This window comes from Toxorhynchites rutilus, chromosome 3 (genome assembly GCF_029784135.1).
Source record: "Toxorhynchites rutilus septentrionalis strain SRP chromosome 3, ASM2978413v1, whole genome shotgun sequence".
Taxonomy (NCBI): Eukaryota; Metazoa; Arthropoda; class Insecta; order Diptera; family Culicidae; genus Toxorhynchites; species Toxorhynchites rutilus.
The window spans coordinates 134,029,600-134,056,066 of record NC_073746.1 but is presented as its reverse complement, the minus strand read 5'-3'; the positions used below and the strand labels follow the sequence as shown (position 1 = coordinate 134,056,066).

General features: G+C 40.7%; 1 protein-coding gene across 2 annotated transcripts in view; it reads left to right on the top strand.

Annotated features, from left to right (window-relative positions):
• Window positions 1-26,467, top strand: part of LOC129775166 (uncharacterized) — a 366,981-nt gene that overhangs the window by 179,383 nt on the left and 161,131 nt on the right. For both annotated transcript variants that reach the window (XM_055779542.1, XM_055779543.1), the window contains one exon: window positions 914-3,780. In XM_055779542.1, the coding sequence (XP_055635517.1) occupies window positions 1,204-3,780 (2,577 nt within the window). In that variant the 5' untranslated portion in view covers window positions 914-1,203. The remainder of the gene's footprint in view (window positions 1-913; window positions 3,781-26,467) is intronic.

Genomic DNA, 26,467 nt, shown 5'->3' with positions numbered 1-26,467 from the left:
TCACGATGTGTTCGATTTCAGATTTTCAATTTGTACCTCAATATGTTTCCGAAAGACGTAATCCTACGTCAAAATGGATTTCCCAAATCACTGTTATCTGTCTATTCGGCTACCGCAACGAAAACATCTGAACTTCAAAAAATCGTAACTCAAAAACGGAAAAAATACCTCTGATTTTTGGATATGTTGTGAAAAAAAAACCTCAACTTTCAAGAAGAAATATAAAAAAACGTAGCGCCCTTGGTCCCGAAACCATGTAAACTATAAAAAACAAATACAACCAATAATTATGAACACAAAATACATTTTTTTTGCCATTTTAATATTTTTTTAATGAAAATCTAAAGCTCATTGGATTCAATTTGATATGTCGATCATCTGAATCGGTTCAATATTTCAAAAGTTATGAATTTTTCTTTTTTGGGAAAGGCATAACCATGAAAAATCATGACTTAAAAATATAAAAAAATAAAACTTATCAGATTCATATCCTAGATTCGTATTCCAGATTCATTTTCAAATTAATGATTGTTTGACAATTTGTATGCAGATTTTTTAAATGATGAGTTAGTGACACTTTTTGATGGAATATGATACTCTAGATGCGTACTTTTTACTATCAATACTTTCGTAAAGCCTGGTAAATTGCGATTTGAAAATTTGTATGCTCTAAAACACTTTAAATCACATTCAAGACACATTATAGAAGCGCTTCCGCCTGTCTCCAAGCGACAACGGTTCCACGTTCAGTTATTTGTGGGACAAAAATAACCAAATTCGAAGGCACCTGTGCGATTGCAAATTTCCCTTTTCGAAAAGTTTCCTGGCATATAATTAGTATCTTCCCCTCTCAATCGCAAATTTTGTCGAGCTATCCGCCGGAAACTAACCTTTGGTTTTTTTTTCTTTTCAGGTTTTTTATTCTATTGCACCACGAATAAAACTCGAGTGGCGGTGACCTCCGGATGTACAATATGAAAGGACAATAGAAGCCAAGTTGAAAAATACGTTTCCAAGCAGAATATCCGTGAAAACAAGCAGATCAAACGTTATTGAAGCATCAGTGTCAGTGTTTCAGAGAACGGCGAATGGAATTTCGGCAAGTGAATGGTTTAGGTGTGTATGGTTAAACCAAAATTGGAGTGCACTTTGAATATTTGTTTTCCAAGGATAACCGAGAAGTTGAATTGAAAACGGGGAAAAATGTCGTCCTCGCGAAAGTTATGGGTTTGGCTGTTGCCTTTGATGATTTTGTCAATGACGACGAGTGTGCATTCGGTGCAGATATCATCGATGGAGGCCACATCCGGGGACGAGTTGCTGATAGTGGCCACCGCTGGGGCTGTCAGTGCTGTGAGTGAAATTGAAGCCGTGACAACGACGCCTGCTGGAAGCTTCAGCACGGCAGGGAAAGCGGAAATTGAAGACGGGTCGGAAAGCTTATCGTCATCGACCGTGCTTAGTGATACCGTGAGTGCTGTCGAGATAAGTGGGGCTACAGTGGGAACGGAAGGATTGACGACTGGATTCGTTACGGAATTGGAGGAAGGCAGCAGCAGCAGTGCTGCCAGTTTGCTGGACGACGGTATGAACGAAAAGAAAGGGGATATTGAGTTGGAAAGTGAGACTCCTGTTATTAGCTTCGGCATTCGGTCATTCACGGTTGAAGTTGGCACGGGAACGGAACGTTCGGATGATGAGCCGGTACTGATGAATGCAACACAACCGGAAAATGCTACACAGCAGAGCAGAGAGAGTGTATCCGCTCAAGTGATGTCCTCGAGCGAGTCTCCTAACGTTATTTCTACGACAAGAGCGACAACCTCTGCAGCAACAGAGCAGGGCACAAGTATTTCTGAGGAGAGCCATATGGAAACAACATCCACTAAAGGGCTCCCCCAAGAACTTACGAGCGATGGTGGTCAATCTACGGTTACACTAAACACCAAAATTTCCAATGAGAAAATCATGAATTTGGGCGAATCCAGCGAGGAGCAGCATTTGTCGAATGAAATTCGTGTTGAAAAGAAAAATGGTTTATACAGAATCAAGATTGCCGAGATCACAACTGATGAGTTCGACAATGGTTTACATGAAACTGATAGCGAAAGTATGCAAATTCCCGCTGGTGCCCTGGCTGCCAAATCGGTTTATCCAAGCAAGATTAATATTGATGATTTTTATCCTTCTAAATTGGAGGATTTCAAACCCCCCGTTGGGGTGAATGAAATCCAACGGCAGGATGCTATTCAGGAGATAATGCAACGGGAAAAAGCAATCCTTCGCAATGAAGATAATGAGAAACTTTTCGAATCAACCATTATGAAACCGTCGGAACTTCTGCCGTTAATGGACAGCAAAACTGACAGCTCTTCTGAGGATCGCAATGACGAAGGACGAAAGGGACAGGAAAACGGTGACATTTCCACCACTAAAATTGAGATCGAATTAATTGACGACACCTCGGAAACTTCGACCAGTGATGAGAGAAAATCCGCCATCGATAACATCACCGAGAAGCTGGAAGAGAATGATGAAGTCATTAGCAGGATTGAAGAGAATTTCAAAGGGTATAAAACTTTCGATTCGCCAGAGGAAGAATCCCATGAGGAAAAGGCGGCGCTAGCGAAGAAGAAAGACGACGAGGTCATAACGATTGCCGTCTCCTCAGTCACATTTTCTTCGTCACAGCAATTATCCACCCAAGTACCTCCGTCGCTCTCGCCGATACCGGGAACCACCACCCAAATATCCCAAACCACAGATGAAGACATCCCAATAGCTGTCAGTGGCAGTGATATTGTGAAAGACAACTATGGCACTTTGTTCATCCCACGGCGTGTCAAAAAGAATGATCCAACCACATCGAAAATTAATAACTTTAATTCGGCCCCACTCAAGAAGATTGATTTTGCCAACACAAAATTTAAGACCGACAGCAGTGGAGGTCCGCATGACCCGAACGACGCAAGCAAGAAAGACAAACCCGAGTTCTCGACAACGAAATTCTACAACAGCAAAGAGCTGTACAGTGAATTACACCATCAGGTAATGAACGACAGTGACCACCGCCACACAAATCGAAACTCACCCGTTCCCAAGAAAACGACGGCAATCGTTTCGGAAAAGGACATTCTCACCGCGAAAACCCTATCCAAACCGGCTCCACAAGCAACTGTGACCACCAAAAACTTTTCGCCCAAACCGATCAACCCGACGAAAGTTTCCGCTCCTATCGAATCCGACATCAAAAAGCATCTTCTGAAGACAAACTTTATTCCACGAGAGAATTTCCCCTCCACGATGGATCCCTCCTCGAAACCACAAGTCGTCTCACCGACACCCATCGAAAGTACGTCCGTCAATCGGCCAAACAACAACAAACTTTCGACTGTCATTGGCACCTCGAAGCCGACCGCCCAGCAGCAGCAACAGCAGCGGTTACCTTCCCACCACCCCCAGGACCAACAGAAGAAGATAAAGTCCTTAGGCGCGGCCGCTTCCGCCATCATTGCCGTTACCTCAAAGTTAACCAAGGATAGCAGCAAGGCAGCCTCGTTGAATCGGGCAGCACCTGGTTCAAAACATCAGCAGCAGCAGCAACGCAAACCACATCTCGCACCCCGCCCTAGTGAAAATTTAATTACAAAGCAAGCCATCACGCCTCTGTCCCGGTTGCAGGAGAAAATTAATACACTGGACTGTGACATTCAGCCACTTTCGCCCGACTCGACCATCTGGCGGGGCAACGAAACCCACGAGCTGGAACTGCCCATCACGGTGAGTTTATAATGTATTTCATCTTCCCTTCTCAGTTTCCTCTCACCACCGGTTTTACGGCCGCTTGATTTACATGAATCGTGTCATTCAGGACCAAAATCGTCGAAGAGAGTGGGTGATATCAAAAGCAATTGCCTGACACGGATTTCGTAACAATATACTAAGCTGTGGGGACAATAGAAACAGTATCCTTCATGCTTTCCCGCTTCGAGTGTATTTGTTAGCATAATTACGGGGATTATGATGCTTGCGGGCTAAAGGTGACGGAAATAGCAATCGTGCTTGGATTGATGATCCGTTTTATCTTACTATTTACAAAGATGCTGCAGTTGTGGTCGAGACCACAGAGCATGATTGCACTGGTCAAATGAAGTGGTTGATTTGGCCTCCCAAGTTGGGGTTCATTGTCTGATTTTTGATTTTACAATTTAAGTAAGCGTGTGGAGAATTGAATGGTCATCCATTGATTACATGTATGTATTTTGAGCATCATAATACACTGCGTTCCATAACTATAGAACCACTCTATTTTTCTGAGTTTCCAGAGATATGTAAGAAGTCGGTTGATTTGACGTATATAGTGTAGAATACAATAACTAACTTCATGTATAATTGATTTGAACTTTATTGTTGTCTCCAGGCGCGAAACATTCAGAAAACTAAAATTCCAGTGTTTCATAACTATAAAACCAGATGGGAAAACTCTCATTCCTTTACAAAATTAGGATCAATTTAACATGAATTACAATTAGTTTCTAATTTGTAGGTCATCTTTGGTTCTCAATCAGTTCAAATAACCCATTCGAGATGGTTTCGACCAAACTGTGCCATGTTGTAGTGTGTATCTCATTCTACGCATAGGATACTGCTCGTTTGAGCTCTTCAAATCACTCACACTGCATGTAAGCTGCATCTACTATTCGTACGATCACTTCTCATAAGTTCTTGATAGGGTTTTGATCTGGTAAAAAGCTGACCAGACCAGAATCTGATGCCCCTATTCATTAAACCATGTCATGACCTCCCGGATTTTATGAAGTGATGACAAAGCAGTATGAGTGATTTGAAGAGCTTAAACGAGCAGTATCCTATGCGTAGAATGAGATACACACTACAACATGGCACAGTTTGGTCGAAACCATCTCGAATGGGTGATTTGAACTGGTTGAGAGCTAAAGACGACCTACGAATTAGAAACCTATTGTAATTTATGTGGAATTGGCGTTAATTTTGTAAAGGAGTGAGAGTTTTTCCATCTGGTTCTATAGTTATGAAACATGAGAATTTTAGTTTCTTGAATGTTTCGCGCCTGAACACTACAATGAAGTTCCAATGACCAGTCTTATAAATGAAGATAGTTATTGTATTCTATACTATAAACTTCAATTAAACCAACTTCTTACAAGTCTCTGGAAATTCATAAATTGGGTGGTTCTGAAATTATGAAACGCAGTGTATAGTGTCCTTAAGATACTTAAAACATCGAGTGCATGCAGCAAACAAAACAATTGACATTTGGCACAATAGAAAGCATGAACGCCGATGTTTTTTTTTAATTTAATGCCAAGGTCTTGATTCTAATTGTTGTGCGGTCTACTTAAAGTGATTTAATCCTATTATTCTAGATCAATTTACATACATTGAAATAGAAAACTTCAGATAATTGGTTGACAGCAAGCGTCCGATAGATTGTTTGGACCATTCGGGTACTTGGAATCGCCAGGATTTGTTGATGGCTGTCGAGATGGTGCGTATAGTCTGACGTTTTGACATAGGTCATTGCAGTATACTCTGCCCGTTAAAACATCAAGAATAAAAAGTCTTCAGAGTAAATCGTCATCTTTGGCATTTCAATGAGTGCACAGCGCTTTCATAGGGTGGTGAGTCGAAGGGATTATTCCAAGGTAGATCATGTAGATCTTACCTGACGAAGCGTTTATGAACTCCCTATTTCCGAAACTTTAATTACCGCTTCATGGGACACTTTTTGACAGCATTGGAGACATAAAACCGAATTCTCTGCGCGAACTGAAGGCAATTCCTGAATACATCTATAAAAAGTGTTTCAATGACTGGGTGGTTCGTAGGAAAAAGTGTATTGCTTCAGAAAAGGCCTATTTTGATGATGATGATATAAATTTAGATGATAAAAAAAAGTATATTCTTTAAAAACACAAAATCTCGATAGGGAAGGTGCGGGTAAGACGGACAGTGGGGGTAATATGGACAGGTGGTTGATTTGTATAGTTTCATTATGAATTTCAAATTTCTGTTAATGAGAACACCTTCTACATGTTATTCTAACATGTAATTCTTCACGTTATATTATTCTAATGACAATGAATACTGATTAACCCTTTGCGGTCGTATTAAATTTAGGTATGGGTGTCGTACTGGTCGGAATTGGTCGGAAATTTTGAAGAAGCAGTGTATTTTAGTATGATGTTGTTTATAAATTATATAAAAATAATTTTCTACAATTTGTCTTCGTGTGAAGTCATTCGAAACAGTCTTCAAGACTAAATCATATGAAGTTTGATAAATACATAATCGTATTTTTATTATCGGTTGAATATGCGACACTTTTGCAATTGATGCAATAATTGTGTAATTAATGTCAGCAATGTGTTTCCGAAAAGATTAGCCCTTTTCACTTTTAACAAACAAAGATTTTTTTTATTCAGATGACATGAGACACTTATGCAAACAATTATTCTCCTCTTCAAAAACAACTACTTCACCATAATTCAAACCAGTAGATACTCCAATAATGATTTCTGTGTATCCGAAATGATCAGAACTTTTCACTTTAGATGAATATTGTCGCTTGAGACACTTATGCGATTATTCTATTAACATGAGACATTTATTTGAACAACAGTTCTGATAATCTTTTCCATCACACCAAAGTGTTACAATGGCTAAATTCTGCTGTTATGATTTTTGTCCCACATTCCTATACATTCAACGCATTGTGCGTTGTCTTGTGTGGTTGACTACTTTGTTTGATACTGAGTACCGTTATCTATAGGAGCACCTTATTGAATCGTGAGAAGGTTCACTAGACATCAAGCTTCGTTTAGGAAAAACATAAACTGATACTTGGTTGAATAAAATATAAGATTAGCATGGTTCCTTGTTGTGGTGGCTGAGAGCAGACAAACGACCACAAAGAGTTGAAAGTGGAAGAGGGAAACAAAAAGCGAAAATCATATATGATTCCGCGTGTGGATTTATTTTTACGGCTTCGATATTAAGCATTTTGAGTGGTTTAATTTCAATATTCAACTCGTTAATGGTTATGTTAGATTGGGGGAAAAGTAATCCATTATTTTTAGGTGAAATTCAAAACTTTAATTAATATGTTTCGGATTGTCCGATTTGGTTCAAATATACACGGTTTAGTTGCAAAATTTGTTGCCATTTCAAAGGAAGCTTCATAACGGCTCTCTCTTCGCTCTTATTGGCGAAAAATTTTAGCAAATGGTTTTTACAGTTTTTACTTCTCTTGATCCCAATTTCATATCACTCAGGATGTTTTACAATGCGAGTAAAAGGTGGTAATCGCTTGGTGCCAAGTCCGGACTATACGGTGGATGCATAAAAACATTCCAATGAAGCTCCCGAAATCTCTGGTGAGTCACTATAGACATGCGTTGTCCTGATGGAGGGACGAATGACCTTTGGGTTAAAGTCCCTTCAAAAACAAGAACCGAACCGTTGTCCTAATAGAACACAACACCTCTTTTATTGGCCAATTCTGGACGTTTCTGGTCAATAACTTGCTTTAAACGGTTCAGTTGTTGACAGCAGAGATCTGAACCCAGTGTATTGCACTAAAACAATAAAAAAAATTTAGAAAAAAAAATTTAAAATAAAAAAAAAATAACAAGGTTCTCAAATGGGGATCAACACTAGGGTAGGAGCCTACCTGTTGGTCTCAAATGTTCCTATCTCACGCCTCCACGAAGATCATATGACGACATTTTTAGATCGGGCGTGAACTGGAAACACACACCTGGTCTTGGCTCCGAGAACGGGTGTCGAAAGTGGCTAAGTGAGGGGGTGCGAGCGAGTCAGAGCGCTATATCTCTCCCGGGGAAGGCCTCCCGGGTCATGGAGGCCTTGCCAACCCGCTGTCTCCCGGGCAAAGGAGATACACCCAGAAAATGGAGCTACGTTCACGAAGAATACTCAGAATGCGATCGCCCGAGGAGGGTCCCCGAACTGGAGCTGGTCCTGGAACGGGCGTAAGAGCGAGCGGCCAGCGGCTGGAGGGCGATGTGCAAGAGCGGGCCACCAGCCGGGTTCAACCCGAAGAGCTACCGCCACACGGAAACAGCAGCCATCGACATCACCAACGAAACGCTGCGCCTACGAGGCGTGTTGCGACTGTCAGACGACAGTCGTCCACACTTGTGGGTACTACTAGGCGACGGATCATGTGGACACATGAAATGAATGAATTCGTGATCCGCGCCTATTACATCTGCACTGCTTTGGAGACGGACATGAGCGGTCGCCCTCGAATACTCGCAATGTTCGAGGAAGCGTATCCAGAGTTCGTCGGGAGGCTTGACCAAAACGCGATGAACGCGAGGCGTAGAGCGATTGTACGCAACAATATGCTCTCCCAAACGCAAGTCGACGAGATCAAGCAGCAGGTGCAGAGAGAACTAAGCTCCAGAACAAGCAGAGCAAGCGATGTGTCGAGACGAAGTTCAGTACGGCTGAGCAATTCATTCGCGAGTGGGGCACGCGAATCAGCACCAGTGGAGGCCACAGTACAACAACCCCCTGAGCCGGAAGATCCACAGCCAGATCAACAACTACTACGCGATCTGGTCTTCCATTACGACGAGGCGATCTCACAGTTCCGCGACACGGACCCTTTGTCGCGCCCCAGGATCCCGAAGTTGCAGCATTCCCGCAGGCTGACAAGTGCAGTAAAGCTCATGAACGAGCACGTTCTTCCGCTGCACTTGGTTGATGCTGAGAACATGGAGGAGCTGCAACTGAAAGTTTACTGTGCTGCTGTGGCGACCGCCAAAAGTTTAGGATACCGTATTAGGCCAAGAGGCGGACTGCTCCAACATCTCCGTGAAAGGCGTGAGCCTCCATGGCGAAGGAGATTGGAGCAACGGATCCTAAACAAGCGCGCCGCAATTGGAGGACTGATGGCGTACAAAAGAGGCAGCAGATCGGCGAAATTATGTCGTCAAGTTGCTGTGATCGTGCGGCCTACTGAACTTCGCCAGCTGGGAGCTCACCAGCTGACGGAAAAACTCGACACACTGGTACAGCAATTGAGCGTCCTAACTAAACGGCTGAAACGTTACTCTGACTCTGCAAAGCGCCAGGAACAAAATCGGATGTTCAGAGATAACGAAAAGGCGTTCTACGACCACATTAGCGACGAGAAGCCCGACTACCGCGAAGGTTTGCCAGATATTAGCGATGTGACGAACTTCTGGGCTGGTATTTGGGAGACCCCAGTAGAACATCGCGACGGGCAAATGTGGTTAAGACGGGAGGAGGAGAGTTGTGGTGAAATTGGAGAGATGCCAGCTATCATCGTCGGAGAGAACGATGTCCGCGAAGCCTCGCGGTACCTGAGGAACTGGGCAGCACCGGGCCCCGATGGTGTCCAGAACTTTTGGCACAAGAAGCTGACCGTCGCACATCCAAAGATAGCTGAGTGCTTCAACAAGGTGCTACGTGACCCACACAACCTTCCTGAATTCGCCACCCGTGGCGTCACCTTCCTCCTCCCGAAAGACAGCAACACATTGAACCCATCAAAGTACAGACCGATAACGTGCCTATCGAGTCTGTACAAAATACTGAGCAGCATAATTACCGCCAAAGTTTCTGCTCACTGCGAACAGCATCACATCATCGCAGAAGAGCAGAAAGGATGCAGGAAAAATACGCATGGCTGCAAAGACCAGGCCATCATCGACGCAGCCATAGTCGGCCAGGCGGTATATAACCAGCGGAACCTAAGTATGGCCTACATCGATTACAGGAAGGCTTATGACTCCATACCTCACTCGTTTCTCGTCCGGGTATTGGAGCTCTACAAAATTGATCCCGTCGTCGTTAGGTTCCTGCAGCATGCGATGAGGCAGTGGAGTACGTCTCTGCACCTCAGTGATGGGGAAAATGTGTTGCAGTCTAGAACGCTGCAGATAAAGAGGGGGATATTCCAAGGCGACTCTTTCAGCCCGCTTTGGTTTTGTCTGGCACTGAACCCCCTCAGTAGGACGCTCAATAGAAACGGTCATGGCTATAAAATAAGGTATGGCGACGGCGCCCACGAAGAAGTGACCCATACCTTTTACATGGACGATCTCAAGGTCTACGCTGATTCACGTCAGCGTCTAGGTGTAGCTATCCGGGTTGTCGAAGACATAAGCAGGGACATCTGTATGGAGTTCGGCCTCGACAAGTGTCGCTGTGTCCACCTGCTGAAAGGACAACTTACCGAATCCGGAGGCTACGAGGTCTATGACGGCGAGTTTATAAGAGACATGGTTCGTGGCGAATCCTATAAATATCTTGGATTCCGACAGCTCACCGGGATTCGCCACTCCGACATCAAGACGGAGCTGCGAGACAAGTTCTTGAGTCGAGTGAACTGTGTCCTGAGGACTTTCCTCAACGCGGGGAACAAGGTACGCGCGATCAACACATTCGCGGTTCCCCTGCTGACCTTCAGTTTTGGTGTAGTCAAATGGAGCAAAACTAACCTAGAGGACCTTGAGAGGAGGATGAGGAAAGCATTCAAAGAGGCCGGAATGCACCATCCTCAATCGGCACTGGAGAGAGTTTCACTACCACGCAAAGAAGGGGGACTTGGAATCGTCGACATTTCTGCACTGTGTGTTGCCCAGGTACGACAACTGCGCGAGTACTTCGCAGAACGCGCCAACCAAAACGCGCTATACCGGGCTGTCTGCGCCGCCGACAGAGGATACAGCGCTCTGCACTTGGCGCAAGCGGAGTACCAACTCAACTGCAATCTGCAGACAGTGGAGGAGAAGATTGCAGCTTGGAAGCAGAAGGCAGTGCATGGTGCCCACCCCCATCAACTGGACCGGCCACACGTCGACAAGGCCGCATCTAATCTGTGGCTAACGCGTGGTGAACTCTCTTCAGTAGTAGAAGCCGACATGATAGCCATCCAGGACAGGATAATGCCGACGAGAAACTGCAGGCGGTACGTCTGGCATCAAGACGTTGATGACATTTGCCGGATGTGCCATCAACCAGGTGAAAACATAGAGCACATTATGGGAGGCTGTCCCGTTTTGGCCAACGCAGCCTACACCGAGCGCCACAACAACGTGGCCCGTATTGTTCATCGACAACTGGCGCTCCAATGTGCTCTACTGGAAGACAACGTACCAAACTACCGGTACCTGCCTGCACCTGTCCTGGAAAATGACCGTTTCAAGCTGTACTGGGATCGCACTGTTCTGACCGACCTCTCGATCCACCACAACCGCCCAGATATAATGGTTTACGACAAGAGCGACCGCAAAGTCACCATCATCGATGTCGCTATTCCACTGAACCAGAATCTGGAGGAGACCCACGGTCGCAAAATCTGCAAGTACCGACCATTGGCCGTGGAGCTCAAGGAACTGTGGGGGCTAAGGGAGGTCCCAAGAATTGTTCCAGTCGTTCTCTCTGGAACTGGAATTATCCCGAAGACACTTCTGGAAGCGCTAAAGGTGTTGAACATCGAGAAGGAATTGGCCGGCATCCAAAAGTCGGTCATCCTTAGCACCTGCGCGATTGTCCGACAATTCCTCGGTCAGGACTAAAACAGCACGAGCATGCAGATACGTGCATTCCGCAGAGCCTAGTCCCCCTTTGGCATTCAGAAGCCCGGGGGCAGGTGAAAATTCTGGCTAGGTTCGCCTAGTTAAGAAGTGAGATAAGTCTAACAAAAAAAAATTAATTGCGTGTATTTTTCTGTTACAGTATCGAAACCATAAACATCATTCACAATTTCCGCGATCTGGCTTGCATTTTCACGTTTATCAACGCTCTCTTTTTTGACTTCCATTGTTAACGCCCTGTAACTCGCAACTGAATGGAACAATAAAAAACAGCAAAAGATTTTTTTAGTGTGAAATGTAACCTTTAAGACGACCATAAACTTGAAATTGTATGATCGATATTACGCGAGATATCCAGCTACCAGCTACCGAGAAAATAATTAATTACTTTTTCCCCAACCTAATATTTCGGTTTGTAAGCGATATTAGTTATATACGGACTGTGAAAAAATCTGTTCATACTATCCCTAAGGAATGCCATGCATCTATAAGCGAAATTCAAATCGCCAAAGATGGACTGTCTAGAAACTGACTGGAATCAAAAGCAAAATAGTCGGGGGTCTGTCCGTTTTTAACGGCTAAAAAGCACATTATCACTTCTCGGTGGATTAATTCGATTTTTTTTCATTATTTAACGGACATTCGCGACGAGTACAGACCTTGGTTGAATAAAATTATTCCTCTCACGAGCGATAGACTTCTACGCTTCGTATAATACAAACCTATCCATATTCCCCTCACTATTTGTTCATATTACTCGCATCGAAAAAAAAGTTTTACTTTTTGGTCTGTTTTAATTTCAGTAGAAAACATTGAAATACACATTTTTGAAAAACATCTGGCCGATTATTCCGAAAAACAGTATACCGAACTGATAAAATAATGTATCATATGAATCTAACTATCAAACAATCAAAAAATCTCCAAACGGAAATACCTCGTTCTGATTGGTCGAAATTGAAGATACGGAGAAATCGGCATTGCAAATACATCAAAGTAAAGGCAGCTTTTGTTTCCATCGAAATATGTTCCCTAACAGAGACATCAAAAGCAAGCAGCAAGCAGATGAAGCTTTTGTTTCCATCGACATGTATTCTCTAACAGAGATTCTAAATTCAAGGTTCCTGGGGGAAATTAGCATATAAATACCCTCATGGTCGATAATTTAACAAATGACGCGCACAAATGGATAGTCATTGTGACTAGCGTGGGCATTCCTGATTGTATACGTGCTGACGAATAAGTTGGGAGCGATGAACGAGTGTTTTTTTTTAATTTTCGTTTCAATAAGAATCTTTCGATGGATTGATTGAAGAATGATGTTCAATGAACTGAATAGTTTGTTTGATAGAATATAAATAAAATTCAAATTTGGAACTTTTATGTTGGTTACTTCCTGAAATTTCATATCAATGACCGATCATGCATTATAAAACTTTTGGCACAAGTGTAAGTGTAAAATTGTATATGGTAGCGGATGTGTAAAAATGACTTGAAATATGAACCGATTTTTTCTCCCAAGGAAAGTTCATGCGACGCGAAAAATTGGAAAATGAAACAATAAAGTGATATAAACTAGGTTTTTGAGTCCTTTATTATGCTTCGATATAACGTAAAATTTGATACAACGTACAATTTTGAAAGCGAAATGTACGTTTTATCGAAGTTACCCTGTATTGATAAGTTCTGCATCGCAATATGTTGGTCTTGATAAGCTCCAAAGGTCGTACGAAGACAGTTTTGATGTAGAATTTGAAATATAAAAGTTTAAGCAAAAAAACTCGTTTGTTCATGGTCACCCTAATCGATTATATTAAAAGATAGAAAAAGTTTCGTTCTACAAAGCTGGTTAAAATAACTGGGGCTACAATATTTTCGAACTATGTTTATCTCTATATATCAAGATAAGAAAATTGGATTTTTTATTTCATCGACAATTTTGGTCATTCTATTTTTGATAACATAAAAATAAGCGCTCTATCATATTCAACAACATTGTCGAAGATAGTTTTAGTCTAGAGAATAACTGTCGTGCTCTAAATACTAATTTCCACTTAAATGCACCTCCTGGACCATTGTGCAATGGAAAATTAAAATGGTACATCTTGTGTTTTCAATGATTCAATTACCAAAGGAAATGGTACAAGCACTCCACAATGAAGGATGCAGGAGAAAATTCATTCTACAATCAAATTGTCAGCGATGTTACAGCTTTAATTTGACACTACTGAAAATTCAGTAGGTAGCTTCATTGTTTAGACTTTCGGATAAATTTTATTTTATTTTCATCGGGATATTCAATTGACACATTGGTGAACGGTTGTGTCCCATTCACCCGAATTCCATTCACCCGAAACATGAAAGTACATTTACCCGAATGTAACGCATACCCGATTGACATTCACCCGAATGTAATAAATACCCGAATGCAACATATACCCGAATGGACATTTACCCGAATGAACATTTACCAGAATGCAACGTTTACCCGAATGCGACATTTACCCGAATGGGATGTTTACCCGAATGTCGAGTCTGCTGTTAGGAAGTTACGAAGTGAACTAAGTAATTTTTTTTTCCTTTAATGATTTAATTAGGCTCAAGTGGATAAAGAGCCACCATCAAGCAATACATTTTAAAACTATTTGAATATATTATAACTACATAATTATTAACTTAAGTCTAATTAGCTAAAACTACAGTGCAACTACAGTACAATATAAAAAAAAAATAATTTATTCCTTCGTTGCCTCGTCTGTATTATCCTTGTCTGGAACATTGCCTGTGGTGGGTCGTAACAACTACATCGCCAGTTGATGTAGCAACGGTATCCTTTGGCAGTGAGTGCCTCCTTGTTATGTTAATAGCTCCTGTAATGATCTTATCTCAACGGGTACTAAGTTCTGCTTGTTTAATAGGAAAGGAAGGGAGAATAGACAGTGGGAGTAGGAGATGCGACCTACATAATAACAATAGCGCTTCTTAGGAAGACATATATGGGGAACATAAAATTAGGGTCGAGAGTAGCTAAGATATCGCGAACTGGCATGCGTGAGTGCACTCCTTGAGCCTCTAAATCGGCAACCAGTTTATTTCTTTCATTGCAAAATTCATTACATGACCAAACAACGTGCTCGATGTCATGATATCCTTGACCACAATTGCATAAATTGTTAGTAGCAAGACCTATGCGGAAGAGATGCGCTTTTAACGCGGAATGATTGGACATCAATCTGGACATAGTTCTAATGAAATTTCTGTCAAGATCTAACCCTTTAAACCAGGCCTTCGTTGAAACTTTGGGGATAATAGAGTATAGCCATCTCCCAAGCTCATCTCTGTTCCATTGGTTTTTCCAACTGGTGAGTGACTGCTGTCGGGAAATGGAGAAGAATTCCCGATGCGCTATTTGTCTTTCAAAAACTGTGCCCTGCATGCTACCCATCTTTGCGAGTGTATCCGCTCTCTCATTACCAGGAATAGAGCAATGGGAAGGAATCCAAATAAAAGTGATTCGAATACTTTTATCAACAAGAAAATTCAATGCATTCCTAATTTCGATAAGAAAATATGATGCTTTCGTCTGTTGTTTCAAGGATTGAATGGCTTGTATACTGCTAAGACTATCCGAGAAAATAAAATAGTGATCAGGTGGTAAGAACTCAATGGTCTTGATTGCATGATATATTGCAGCCAGTTCGGCAACATACACTGAACAAGGGTCTTCAAGTTTATGAAAGCTAGTGTAATGTTCATTAAAGATACCAAAACCAGTGGATCCGTTGATTCTTGAACCATCGGTGAAAAACATTCTTGAAGAATTGATATGGTTATATTTTGAAGCGAAAATATTGGGGATTAACGATGATCGAAGATGATCTGAAATGTCTCGAGTTTCGTCCTTCATAGAAAGATCGAAATCAACGGAAGATCTGCAAAAGTTCGGAAAGCTAACATTATCGAAGATGTCTGCTGAAGGTTTTATTTCTTGAGAAATGTAATGAGAGTACAAATCCATGAACCGTTGGTTCAATTCGAGAAGATTCTTACAATTCTCAATTACTAATGGGTTCATGATTTCGCTTCGTATTAAGAAGCGATAGTACAGTTCCCAAAACTGAACCTGCAATGGTAAAACACCTGCCAGGACTTCAAGGCTCATGTTGTGTGTTGATTGCATGCACCCTAAGGCTAAACGCAAGCAACGATACTGTATCCTCTCCAGTTTAATGATGTGGGTTTTAGCAGCAGAACGGAAACAAAACGAACCATATTCCATGACTGACAGTATTGTAGTTTTGTACAGCCGTATTAGGTCTTCTGGATGAGCACCCCACCATGTTCCAGTAACTGTCCGGAGAAAATTTGTTCTCTGTTGACATTTTTTATTCAGATACGCAATATGTTTTCTCCATGTACATTGAGCATCAAACCAAACTCCAAGATATTTGAAGCTTGTGGATTGAACGATGGTTTTGTTGAACAATTGAAGCTGAAGTTCGGGAAGTTGGTGCTTCCTAGAAAATACAACCATTTCTGTTTTCTCAGTTGAGAATTCAATACCTAGCTTCACAGCTTCACATCCAATAACTTACGGATGCAAGATAGCATGGCTATTGGTATGTATGAGTTATGGTGGGAAGCTGGCTTATTCGGTTTTTGAATGGCTATTACTCTCACTTGTCTCCACTTGATAGGGACAATATTTTGCTCAATAAACATATTAAATAACCTTAATAAACGTTTCTTAGCGACGTTTGGAAGGTTCTTCAAAAGATTAAATTTGATTCCATCGGAACCAGGAGCTGAATTATTGCACGAAAGAAGTGCAAGTGAGAGTTCAGTCATAGAAAACAATGTCTCGTTATTACTATTGGAAGACGATCTATTACGAGATATGTTTTCTGCAGGAACAAAATCTGGACATACTTTTTTGGAAAAATCAAGAATCCATCGGTCGGAATACTCTATGTTTTCGTTTGTATGGTTTTTGTTTCGCAAACACCTGGCTGTGTTCCACAAGGTACTCATAGATGTTTCCCTTGACAAACCGTTGACATATCGTCGCCAGTAACTGCGTTTTTTCGCTCCAATAAGATTTATGAATTTGGTCTCCAAAAGTTCATACTTATTAAAATTATCCATTGAGCCATTTTTGCGAAAAATTTTAAAAGCAGAGGATTTATTGAAATAAGCATCCGAGCACTCTTTGTCCCACCAAGGAGCACCAGGGCGTCGGCGAAGTTTTGCACCAGGGAAACGTTTCGTTTGAGCTTGAATGGCATTGTGGTAAATCAAACTAGCAATGAAATCATATTCATCGAGAGGTGGAAGTTCAGGAGTCGAATTGATGCTCTCTGATATAATACTAGCAAATTTCTCCCAGTCAATATTATGGGTTAGATCGTATACAACTTCGACCAATTTCTGTGGACACATCTCATTGGCAATAGAAACAAGGATTGGTAAGTGATCCCTACCGTGAGGATCTTGGATTACTTCCCACATACAATCTAACGATAAAGAAGACGAACAGAGTGACAAGTCTTGTGTACTTTCTCTTGCAGGGGGTTTGGGTACTTTTGTAGCTTCGCCAGTGTTCAAAATTGATAAATTGAAATTATCGCATAGATCGTAGATGATTGAAGAACAGTTATCATCATAGAGTGCCCCCCAGGCCACACCGTGTGAATTGAAATCACCCAAGATTAACTTGGGTTCAGGTAAAATCTCGATAATTCATTCGAGTTGGTTGCGTGAAATTCCAACTCTGGGAGGAATATATACAGAAGCAATGTATAGGTCTTTTCCCCTTATTGTGGTTTGACAAGCAACTACCTCGATTTCTAGAAGCGATGGTAATGGGATTTTATAGAAGGAATGCATTTTTTGATCCCTAAAAGAACGCCACCGTGTGAGTCTCTTCGGTCTAAACGGATAATGTTAAAATCATGAAAATTCAAGTCCTCATCCGGGGTAAGCCATGTTTCACAAAGAGCAAATGCGTCAGAATTTATATTGTTGACTTAAAATTTTAACGATTCGATTTTGGGTTTAATACTTCTGCAGTTCCATTGAATAACTTTAATTGTATCTAAATCGCTTATAGAACAATTAGGCATCGAGAGAGAAAATGGTTGCAAGGATGGGCCATTTTTCTGTCAAGAATGCAAACAATGCAGGAACCAAACTAACGATAATACTTTTGAGGGGCTCGGGAATGTTTAAAGCATCAAGAATGTGACTCGCAATACTTGGGAAAATAACCCAGCTTTGGAAGACCCTGACGGAGTGTTCACGTCTTTTTGTTTTCTCGCGAAAGTAAAACCAGGAGGTGTTTGCTTTCGAGGTGTTTGCTTTGAAGGTGTTTGTTTTGGAGTTTTATCACTTCCAGAGGATTTCTCAATTGTTTTAACGTTTTCTTGCTTCTTACGAGGAGTCGGAGGAGTAAGAGGAGCAGAAATTTTTCTTTTCCTTGAGCCTCCCGGTATTGACATGAATGCTTCTTCAATGGAAGTAAAATTTTCACAATCATCGGTTGGCAGAATTGCATAAGGGTTCTCTTGGGCTCCAGGATTAGGGGTCTCTTTCGCCACAGCCCTTTTGAGCATTTCAGCATAGGTCGTCTTGGATCGTTGTTTAAGAGAGTTCTTAACTTTTGTCTCCCGCGATTTAAACGCTGGACACGCAGAAAGATCGTGAACTTCTCCTTTGCAAAAAATGCAGTTATCGGCATCTTCAGAGCATGTTTTATCCTCATGCATCCCCCCACATTTTGCACAACGTATCTTGTTGCTGCAGTGGGAGTCTGTATGCCCCAATTGCTTGCATTTCATACAACTCATCACTTTAGGTACGTAAAGGCGCACCGGAAGCAAAACCTTTTCAATTTCCACAAATTGTGGAAGAGCTTTTCCGGGAAAGGTTACTCGAAACGAACCTGATTCGAAGTACTATTTCCCTTTTTCGGAATGAGATACCGAATGCAATTTCTTGCAAGCAAGTATCTTCAGATGATCAATACTAGCATTCTGGAATCGACCTTATCCTTCGTGTAATATTCCATCACACGTTAGACTAGGGTCGGTGATGACACCATCAATTTCAACGTCTTTTGAAGGAATATAAACAAAATATTCTTCCGTAAAAAGTTTGCATTGCGTAATCTCAGTGGCTTGCTTGCGGTCTTTGACAACCACGCGAAGCTTGTTCTGTCTAATAAGTTTTATCGAATCGACCGTGCTGAAATTCTTTTTGAGTTCTCTGGCTATTGTCAAAATTCACATTCTTTGTGTGGACACCGACTGGACAACATCGTTGCTGGACGAGCTGGACGGCGAGGGATCGAGTGCCTTTCTCAAGGCAAGAGGGTGGAGGTGGTAGCGCTGGAGTAGAGTAGAGTAGAGTTTTCGAAGGGCCTTTCTCAAGGCTAGAGACGAATGAACTGCAAAAGTTTAAAGTCTCTATAATACAATACCTTCCTTCCTTCCTTCCTTCAAAATTCGCAGAGCTTTCTGACGGGGGCGAAAATAAACATGGTAAGGTCCATCGGAATCTTCAGGATAGGACTTAATCCGAGGAGCTGTTTTTGATGGTGGATCGGGGTTCCTCGGCTCCGGGGTAGGTGATTCATTATTAGAAATAGGAGAGGCAGGGGGACTGTGGTGTTTAGTAACATCCACTTCCATTGTGAAAGCAAGAAATTAATTTCTTGTTAATGAGGACGATAACAATAGGAAGGAAAAGCAAAAAAATAAGAGTAGCAAAAAGCAGAACTTAGCCTACCTGTTTTCGAAGAGTAACTCCAACAAGCTGGGTAGCTGACTGCAAGGCGGTGACGATGTTAGTGCAGGTAGTCGATGGGTGCCCTGTTTAGATCCTGGGTGCTGGCGATTATGTATACCTGTTAAAACACAATTTTCTTAAAATAGGTAGCAAAAGAGTAATAGAAAAAAAACTAGATACTTCCTTTCCACTCTGCAGTGAAAGAAAAACACGTCCTTCTCCGATGAGATCAGGGAAGGAACTGTTAACTGAGTAATTGTAATGAGGAAATTCGAAAGAGATGCTGAAGACTTCGCTGTGTCATTTTTAGAGATTAGTGTAGGCGCAATTGACATGTTGTCTTCTTTCCTTTCCGTATTGCTCTTTAAGACCACCGACCCGCCGTCGGAAGCGGCGGCCTCTCGCAAGCAAACCTGTGTTCCACCGATTGCCCGGTTTGTTTGAAGCATAGGAGACGATCCTTTAGTCAGATCGGACGCCATACGTTTACCTGGTGCATTACGTTTGCCCGGTTAATTATGCATGTCATGCATTTTGATTGCCTGGTTGCAAACGTGATGCACCAGATAAACGTATGGCGTCCGACGCTCGAAAACGGGCTGCGTCATCCATAAGAAATGTGGAGGCGATCTGGCGTAGTGGTAACATCCATGCCTCTCACGCTAAAGGTCACGAGTTCAATTCTCACTCCCGACATTCTTCCAAAAATGGAAGTAAAAAGTGACGAACCAGCCAAATGAGTTGAAAATCACTATAATACAGATAATAAAAAAAAAAAAAAAAAATCCATAAGAATGGATGGACTTAATAATACGTATTTGTTACATCAGGGTGAGTGGAATTCGGGTGAATGTCTTTCGGGTAACTGTCATTCGGGTGAGTGGGTTTCGGGTAAATGTGACCCAATCTGGTGAACACAACAACCAACATATCAGGCATCATTGTATTCCAAAACAATTTGAATCAATAGTATACCCGAGAGTCTTCCAACATATGGCCAATAAAATTACATGCGAACAACAGACTTTCTCAAAGGTCGCTCAACCTCTACACACACTTTGGAATTATTACTATTATTATCGTTACGACTAACCCTATTTCCTTCACTAATTTCTAAGGAAAACTGATATTAAATTCTCGTTCATATTCATCCGTGTCACCAGAATCAATAAAAAAAATTACCCTTAAATGTCAAATCAAACTATTGAAGCACCCTCCTCTGGTAACTGAAGGTCTAATGCATATCATCCTGTGGCAGTTTTCCCAAAGTAACCGAAGAAAAATTAAATTAGATTGCTTCGATTTTCTTTCCTCGCACGGCTTTATGGTGTCAACGAGCAAATCATACCTGAAAGGGAAAGAGCGGAGTATTATTTGATGCTACACCTCCGTCGGATTATTCACGTGTCACACACAAAATGGATCCTTTTCGCTCGTCGTACAAATTTCCGTTTTATTCAATCGCCCCATGGGGAGGAAAATGACCTTCGTCATGCTCACACTACCGGAATCGAGAATACGAGAATGCGAGAATACAATGGCGATCAGCGGGACAATGCTATGGCTGCTAATAGAATCCAATACAAATTATATCAAGGTAGGAGGACCCAGGAAGGACACGTGTTCGGATCAGGTGAACGAGGCGCAGGGAGGAACATGAATTTTTATTTCAATTTGTTCGGGGTCCGATCGACTGGGGGCTTTGGGCTACACCGCCTTGGGTGGTAACAAATATGATGATGAAGTAATCAGTATCACGGTTATACAAATTCATGACCCGAGTGATAGTCGTTATTGTATTTTGAATATACAATGGATTACGCTTTGTAAACCAATTAACAATTTTAGCACACACATCACCAACGTGGATAAGTCTCAATTTAAGTACATTGTTAATAGCAATAAGTTGTAAAAGAAAACGAATGCTGGGACACTGGTTAAACTCAATCTCAAGTTTGCAGTACGTACTGCACGACCAGAAATTACATTCCCGTGTACTGACCCTGTGGTCGATTATACCAGACTCATTATCAACTCGACCATTTGTGAGCACATAGACGGGAAGCAAACAGCGAAACCAAAAGCGCTGGAGAGCTTCATAACGCTCCGGCTCACCAACTGCACTTTTTTTTCGTGAAGGCCCTCAGGGAAACCAGCGAATTTCCTGCAAGAAACTTGGATCGGTCGAAAAACTTTCCATCTCTTTTTGTTTTACCCATCGAAGCTTGAGTTGGTTGTGGAAATAGGTTGATTTTTCCCTACTCCCAGCAAACACATAATGAACGATAATTGAGCTGAATTTCGTTTTCCCAGGGGCGATACAAGGTTTTTCCGATTCGATTGTACTCATTTTCCATGGCAACCATGGAGTTATGGCTGAATTTCGTAATTAGTATTAGTTGTTAATATTTAACCATTGAGGGATCAATTCCATTATGAAGCAACATGAAACATGTACTTCCCGCGCATATCTTTCGATTCCATTGCTCTGAAAACTTTAGTGAATGTTTTACTGAAATAGGAATATACATATTTTTGCGTACTTGTTAAATTAAGAAAAAAGTATACGGTTTCGTACGAGAAAAAAGTTCTGATCTCGTGAAAAATAAAAATTCGAAGGGTGGTGTACAAGACACGACCGCATGGTTAACGTACGTCTACGAAAATACAAGTACAAATATTTGCCAGCACTGACATGTTTTTTGACGTAGAACTACGTCTTTCAGGAAGGGTGCCAAATCAGAAAACAGATTACGTTTATATGAAATAAAGTTAAGGTTAATAACTATTTTCACAGTGAACGAATTCTGATGATTTGCATACCAATCGAATCGGAAATTCTCTAAGATTTGATTGATATGCTATACATTACAATTTCCGAATCCCTAAATGGTTTAATTTAAGCGAAACTGGAAGCATTACCATTTTGCCATACATTTGTTCTGTCGATTTGTATACTTTTCATTCCGTACCGTCAAAAACGAGCAACTAATACATTCGTTTCTCCCCACCCGCGAGCTTAGAGCGGGAATGGCGAGAATGGCGGGAAGGGGGATCTTTCCTAATAAGGGAGAGTATGGAGTAGAGTTTCTTTCCACAAGGACCCTTTTCGGGGCCAGAGGTAAATGAACTGAAGAAGTTTAAAACCAAATAAGGAATGGAAAGGAATTACATCACAGTTACATGCGAGCTAGCAACGAGCGGAGATCATTCATGACTAATGTTGATTTCACACACATATAAACACACAGTTCGATACAAGAATGGAAGATATGAGAAATGGCAGTGCAATTTCGTTCACATTCACTGCACACATTAAAAGAAGAGGAAGTACTCTGTATCAAAGTGGGTTACGACAAAGAAAGTGGCAACAGCATACTAGAAATTTTTTGCTAGTTCGGATATGAAAGAGTCTCCAGAATTTCGGAACACTGCCATAGACTGCATTTATTTTAATATAACGTATCTTTCATGGAAGTATGCCTCCAAATTCCAGTAGGAAAACCTTACTGTTACAGGTTCTATCCCACCTAGATCGGAATATAGAAGCAAAGGTGTTCATAGTTTATGATCGATATCTGAGTAAGAAAAAGAAATTCTGGTCGAGATGGCAGCGCAGCTCAATCGGGAACTGAGCATTGGTAGATTCTCTTCATCAGTTATTTGTTGTAGAAGTACCCAAAGATGAATATACGTGATACACGAATCAAATGTATCTACAGCAGTCTTCCGACAAACACTTACACATGTCCACCCGATGTGAAAATTACATGTCTTTGTTTGAATTCAAACATGATTTTCGCTAGTGTTGAATGTCTATCCCAAACGCGAACAATGATACACAAACATAAACATTGTAAACAAACACGATGTTCATAATTCACGAACATCATGTACAAACATATCACCCGATGTCGCAGTATTCATTGCTTTCGTTTCGTTTCTTTTCACGCACGGAAAGAAATTATTCATCCTAAAATATTTCTTCGTAGAATACTTTTTCACAGAAACGAACTTGAAATTTAGTTCGCATTACAAAAATTGCATGAACTAAGAGGCTATGAGTTCATGCACATTTTGCAAGTCTGATTATATAATCCTTGGTTTCGTACAAAGAAAACATTCTCTGAATAGAAAGAAGTTTCTATGAGATTTTTTTTGCGTGCATGTTGCCAATTGAAGTCTGGGGAAGCTACTGCACAGCGGGCGACGTCGTACAAATGCTTGCCAAATAAATAAATAATTATCCAAAAAATAGTTTTAGATGCATGTTGATATTTTTATGAAAGTTTGATTAGGGCGTTCAAAAAACCAATTCCAAAAAAATCATTTTGCAGGGTAATGTTTCTGAAAAATTTCTGCATCAAACGCGTAAAATCAGTTGAAACCAATTGCAAACTCCAAAATATTATTTCATTATGAAACTAGTTTTGGTATTTTTCATATTTTCTGAACAAAATGTGATTTATCATGCACATTTAAATTTGCGTTTAACCCTCATTTTCAGGGGGAACGAATTTTCTGGGGATGCATTTTTCAAAAATGGTTTGGAAGCGTTTGCTTGGAATGAATGCAGGATGGAAAAATGGATGCAAAGAGAACTCATTTTTGGTAAAATGTAAATGGGACTGTTATGCCTTTTTGTGCAGTATAGTAAGAAGCTGGCGCGAGTAACGGGATATTTTTCAGTTTAGCGCAGCATAATTGATTTTATCTTAACAGTATTAATTTGAAATCACTGAATTGGGTAATTTAAATTTATTATATTATATTATTATTATTATATATATATATATATATATATATATATATATATATATATATATATATATATATATATATATATATATATATATATATATATATATATATATATATATATATATATATATATATATATATATATATATATATATATATATATATATATATATATATATATATATATATATATATATATATATATATATATATATTCTGAAACCTCCTTCAAGTTTGTTGATATAGTAAAAAAGTAAAACGAGAGTCGTTCAACAAGTTGTTTTTTTAAATTTATTACAAGGGAATAGAAATATGTATATAGTGTATGTTGCCAATTGAAGTCTACGGAACCGAGTGCGCAGTGGAGCGACGTCATACAAATACTGGCTAAATAGTTAAATATCCAAAAATATGTATTAAATTGTAAAAGTAAAAATAACAATACAATAAAAAGTTTTTTTTCAAAAATTTCGATGCATCCGATATAATATGATAAATAAACGGTTGAATTATATAATTCCAAAGTTCTACGTCTAAAATGCGGTCGTGTCCTAGATACAACCCCTTATAATTTTTTTAGCTTACTAATATTAGAACTTATTGAAATATTTGCAAACCTACAGATAATTTTCTAAAACGTTACAAAAAACCTGTTTTTGGCACTTTTTTTGAAATCGATGCAAAAAATTTTAATTTTTTTTCGTAAAAGCAACAAAATAACATTGTACAGGATTTATTATAGTGTTTAAAACTATTTTTAAATTTGCGTAGCGATCATTACTTCTTGGATTGTTCATCATCAAGGAAGAAGGGGTAGCACACGCACTTAAACAATCAGAAGGTCAAAATATACAATGTGTAGGATACAGCTTAAAAATATAGAATTTATCTCTTATGCCGGCTCCCTAGCTGGACCGAGGCTACAAATGAAATGAGTACGCAATCGATGTACAATAATTTAATTTCACATTTTTCTTCTGTTTTACTTAAGCATGCCAACTCAGTACTGCTTTTCGAGTTTGGTTTGCCGAATTCGAATACCTACGGTGCCAAACTAATGCCAAACTCATGCTCTGTGTTTGGTGTGATCAAAAGGTTACGATCCACTATGAGCTGCCATAATCTGATGAATGGAGACTACTACAGGCAACAATTGATCCGTTCAAAGCAAGCTATTTCCGTTAAACGTCCAGATTAGTCGATCAAACACAAGTCGATAATATTCCATCATGACAACGTTCGGCCTCATGTTGCTGTTCGAGTTAAATACTATTTGGGAAATAGTGGATGGTAAACTTGTGTAATTGTGCAAGTTTCACAAGCATATGTTCGATCGTAAAATCGCATTGCCTCGTTAAAACTTAAAAACCAAACGCTCGACGGCGCTTCGGAGATATTCATCGAAACGGTGTATGTATTCGAAGACTCAATTCAAGGAAGCATGTTCTGCTTACCGTGCATACAATCGCCAAAGATATGCTGGTTATGTGAGGAGAACCCAGGAGCAATTGCGTCGCAATCCAAGGATGTTTTGATCGTTTGTAAAATCAAACCCCAAGGAAGATGGTTTACCCCTGACTATGTCACTCGGAACCTCTACAACCTCGACGAACGAAACGAAATGTAAATTGTTTGTGCAGCATTTTGCGTCAGCTTTTGGCAAAGCTGGTCCGGAAAATCCATCCAATGAATTTCTCGATACTGTTCCTGCTGATCTTGTCGATGTTGACTGCTTCTTTGTATCCGAAGAAATGCTTCTTAGAGCAGCGCGCAAGCTTAAGTCTTCGTATACTCCTGAACCCGACGGTCTACCAGCAATTGTTCTGAAACGATGCATTCAACCACTATCAACGCCACTCCTGAAGATCTTCGGACTTTCAATGGAACAAGCAAAATTTCCTGCAGAATGGAAAAAATCATACCCATGTTCCCAGTTTTCAAAAAAGGTGAAAAGCGGTCTGTAAGTAACTACAGAGGCATCACTTCGCTGTGCGCTGGCTCTAAGCTGCTGGAAATAATTGTGAGTGAAGTAATTCGCTTCAGCTGCAGGAGTTACATTGCTCAAGAACAACATGGATTCGTACAAGGCAGCTCTGTTGATACAAATCTGATGGAGTTCATCACGTTTTGCATTGACAATACTGGATCCGGTAACCAAGTTGATGCTATTTACACTGATCTGAAATCAGCTTTTGATAGGATTAACCACGACATTGCCTTGAAGAAGTTTGCTAAACTCAGATTTTCTAGTAGCCTCTGCCGCTGGTTGGAATCGTACCCAAGGATGCAAA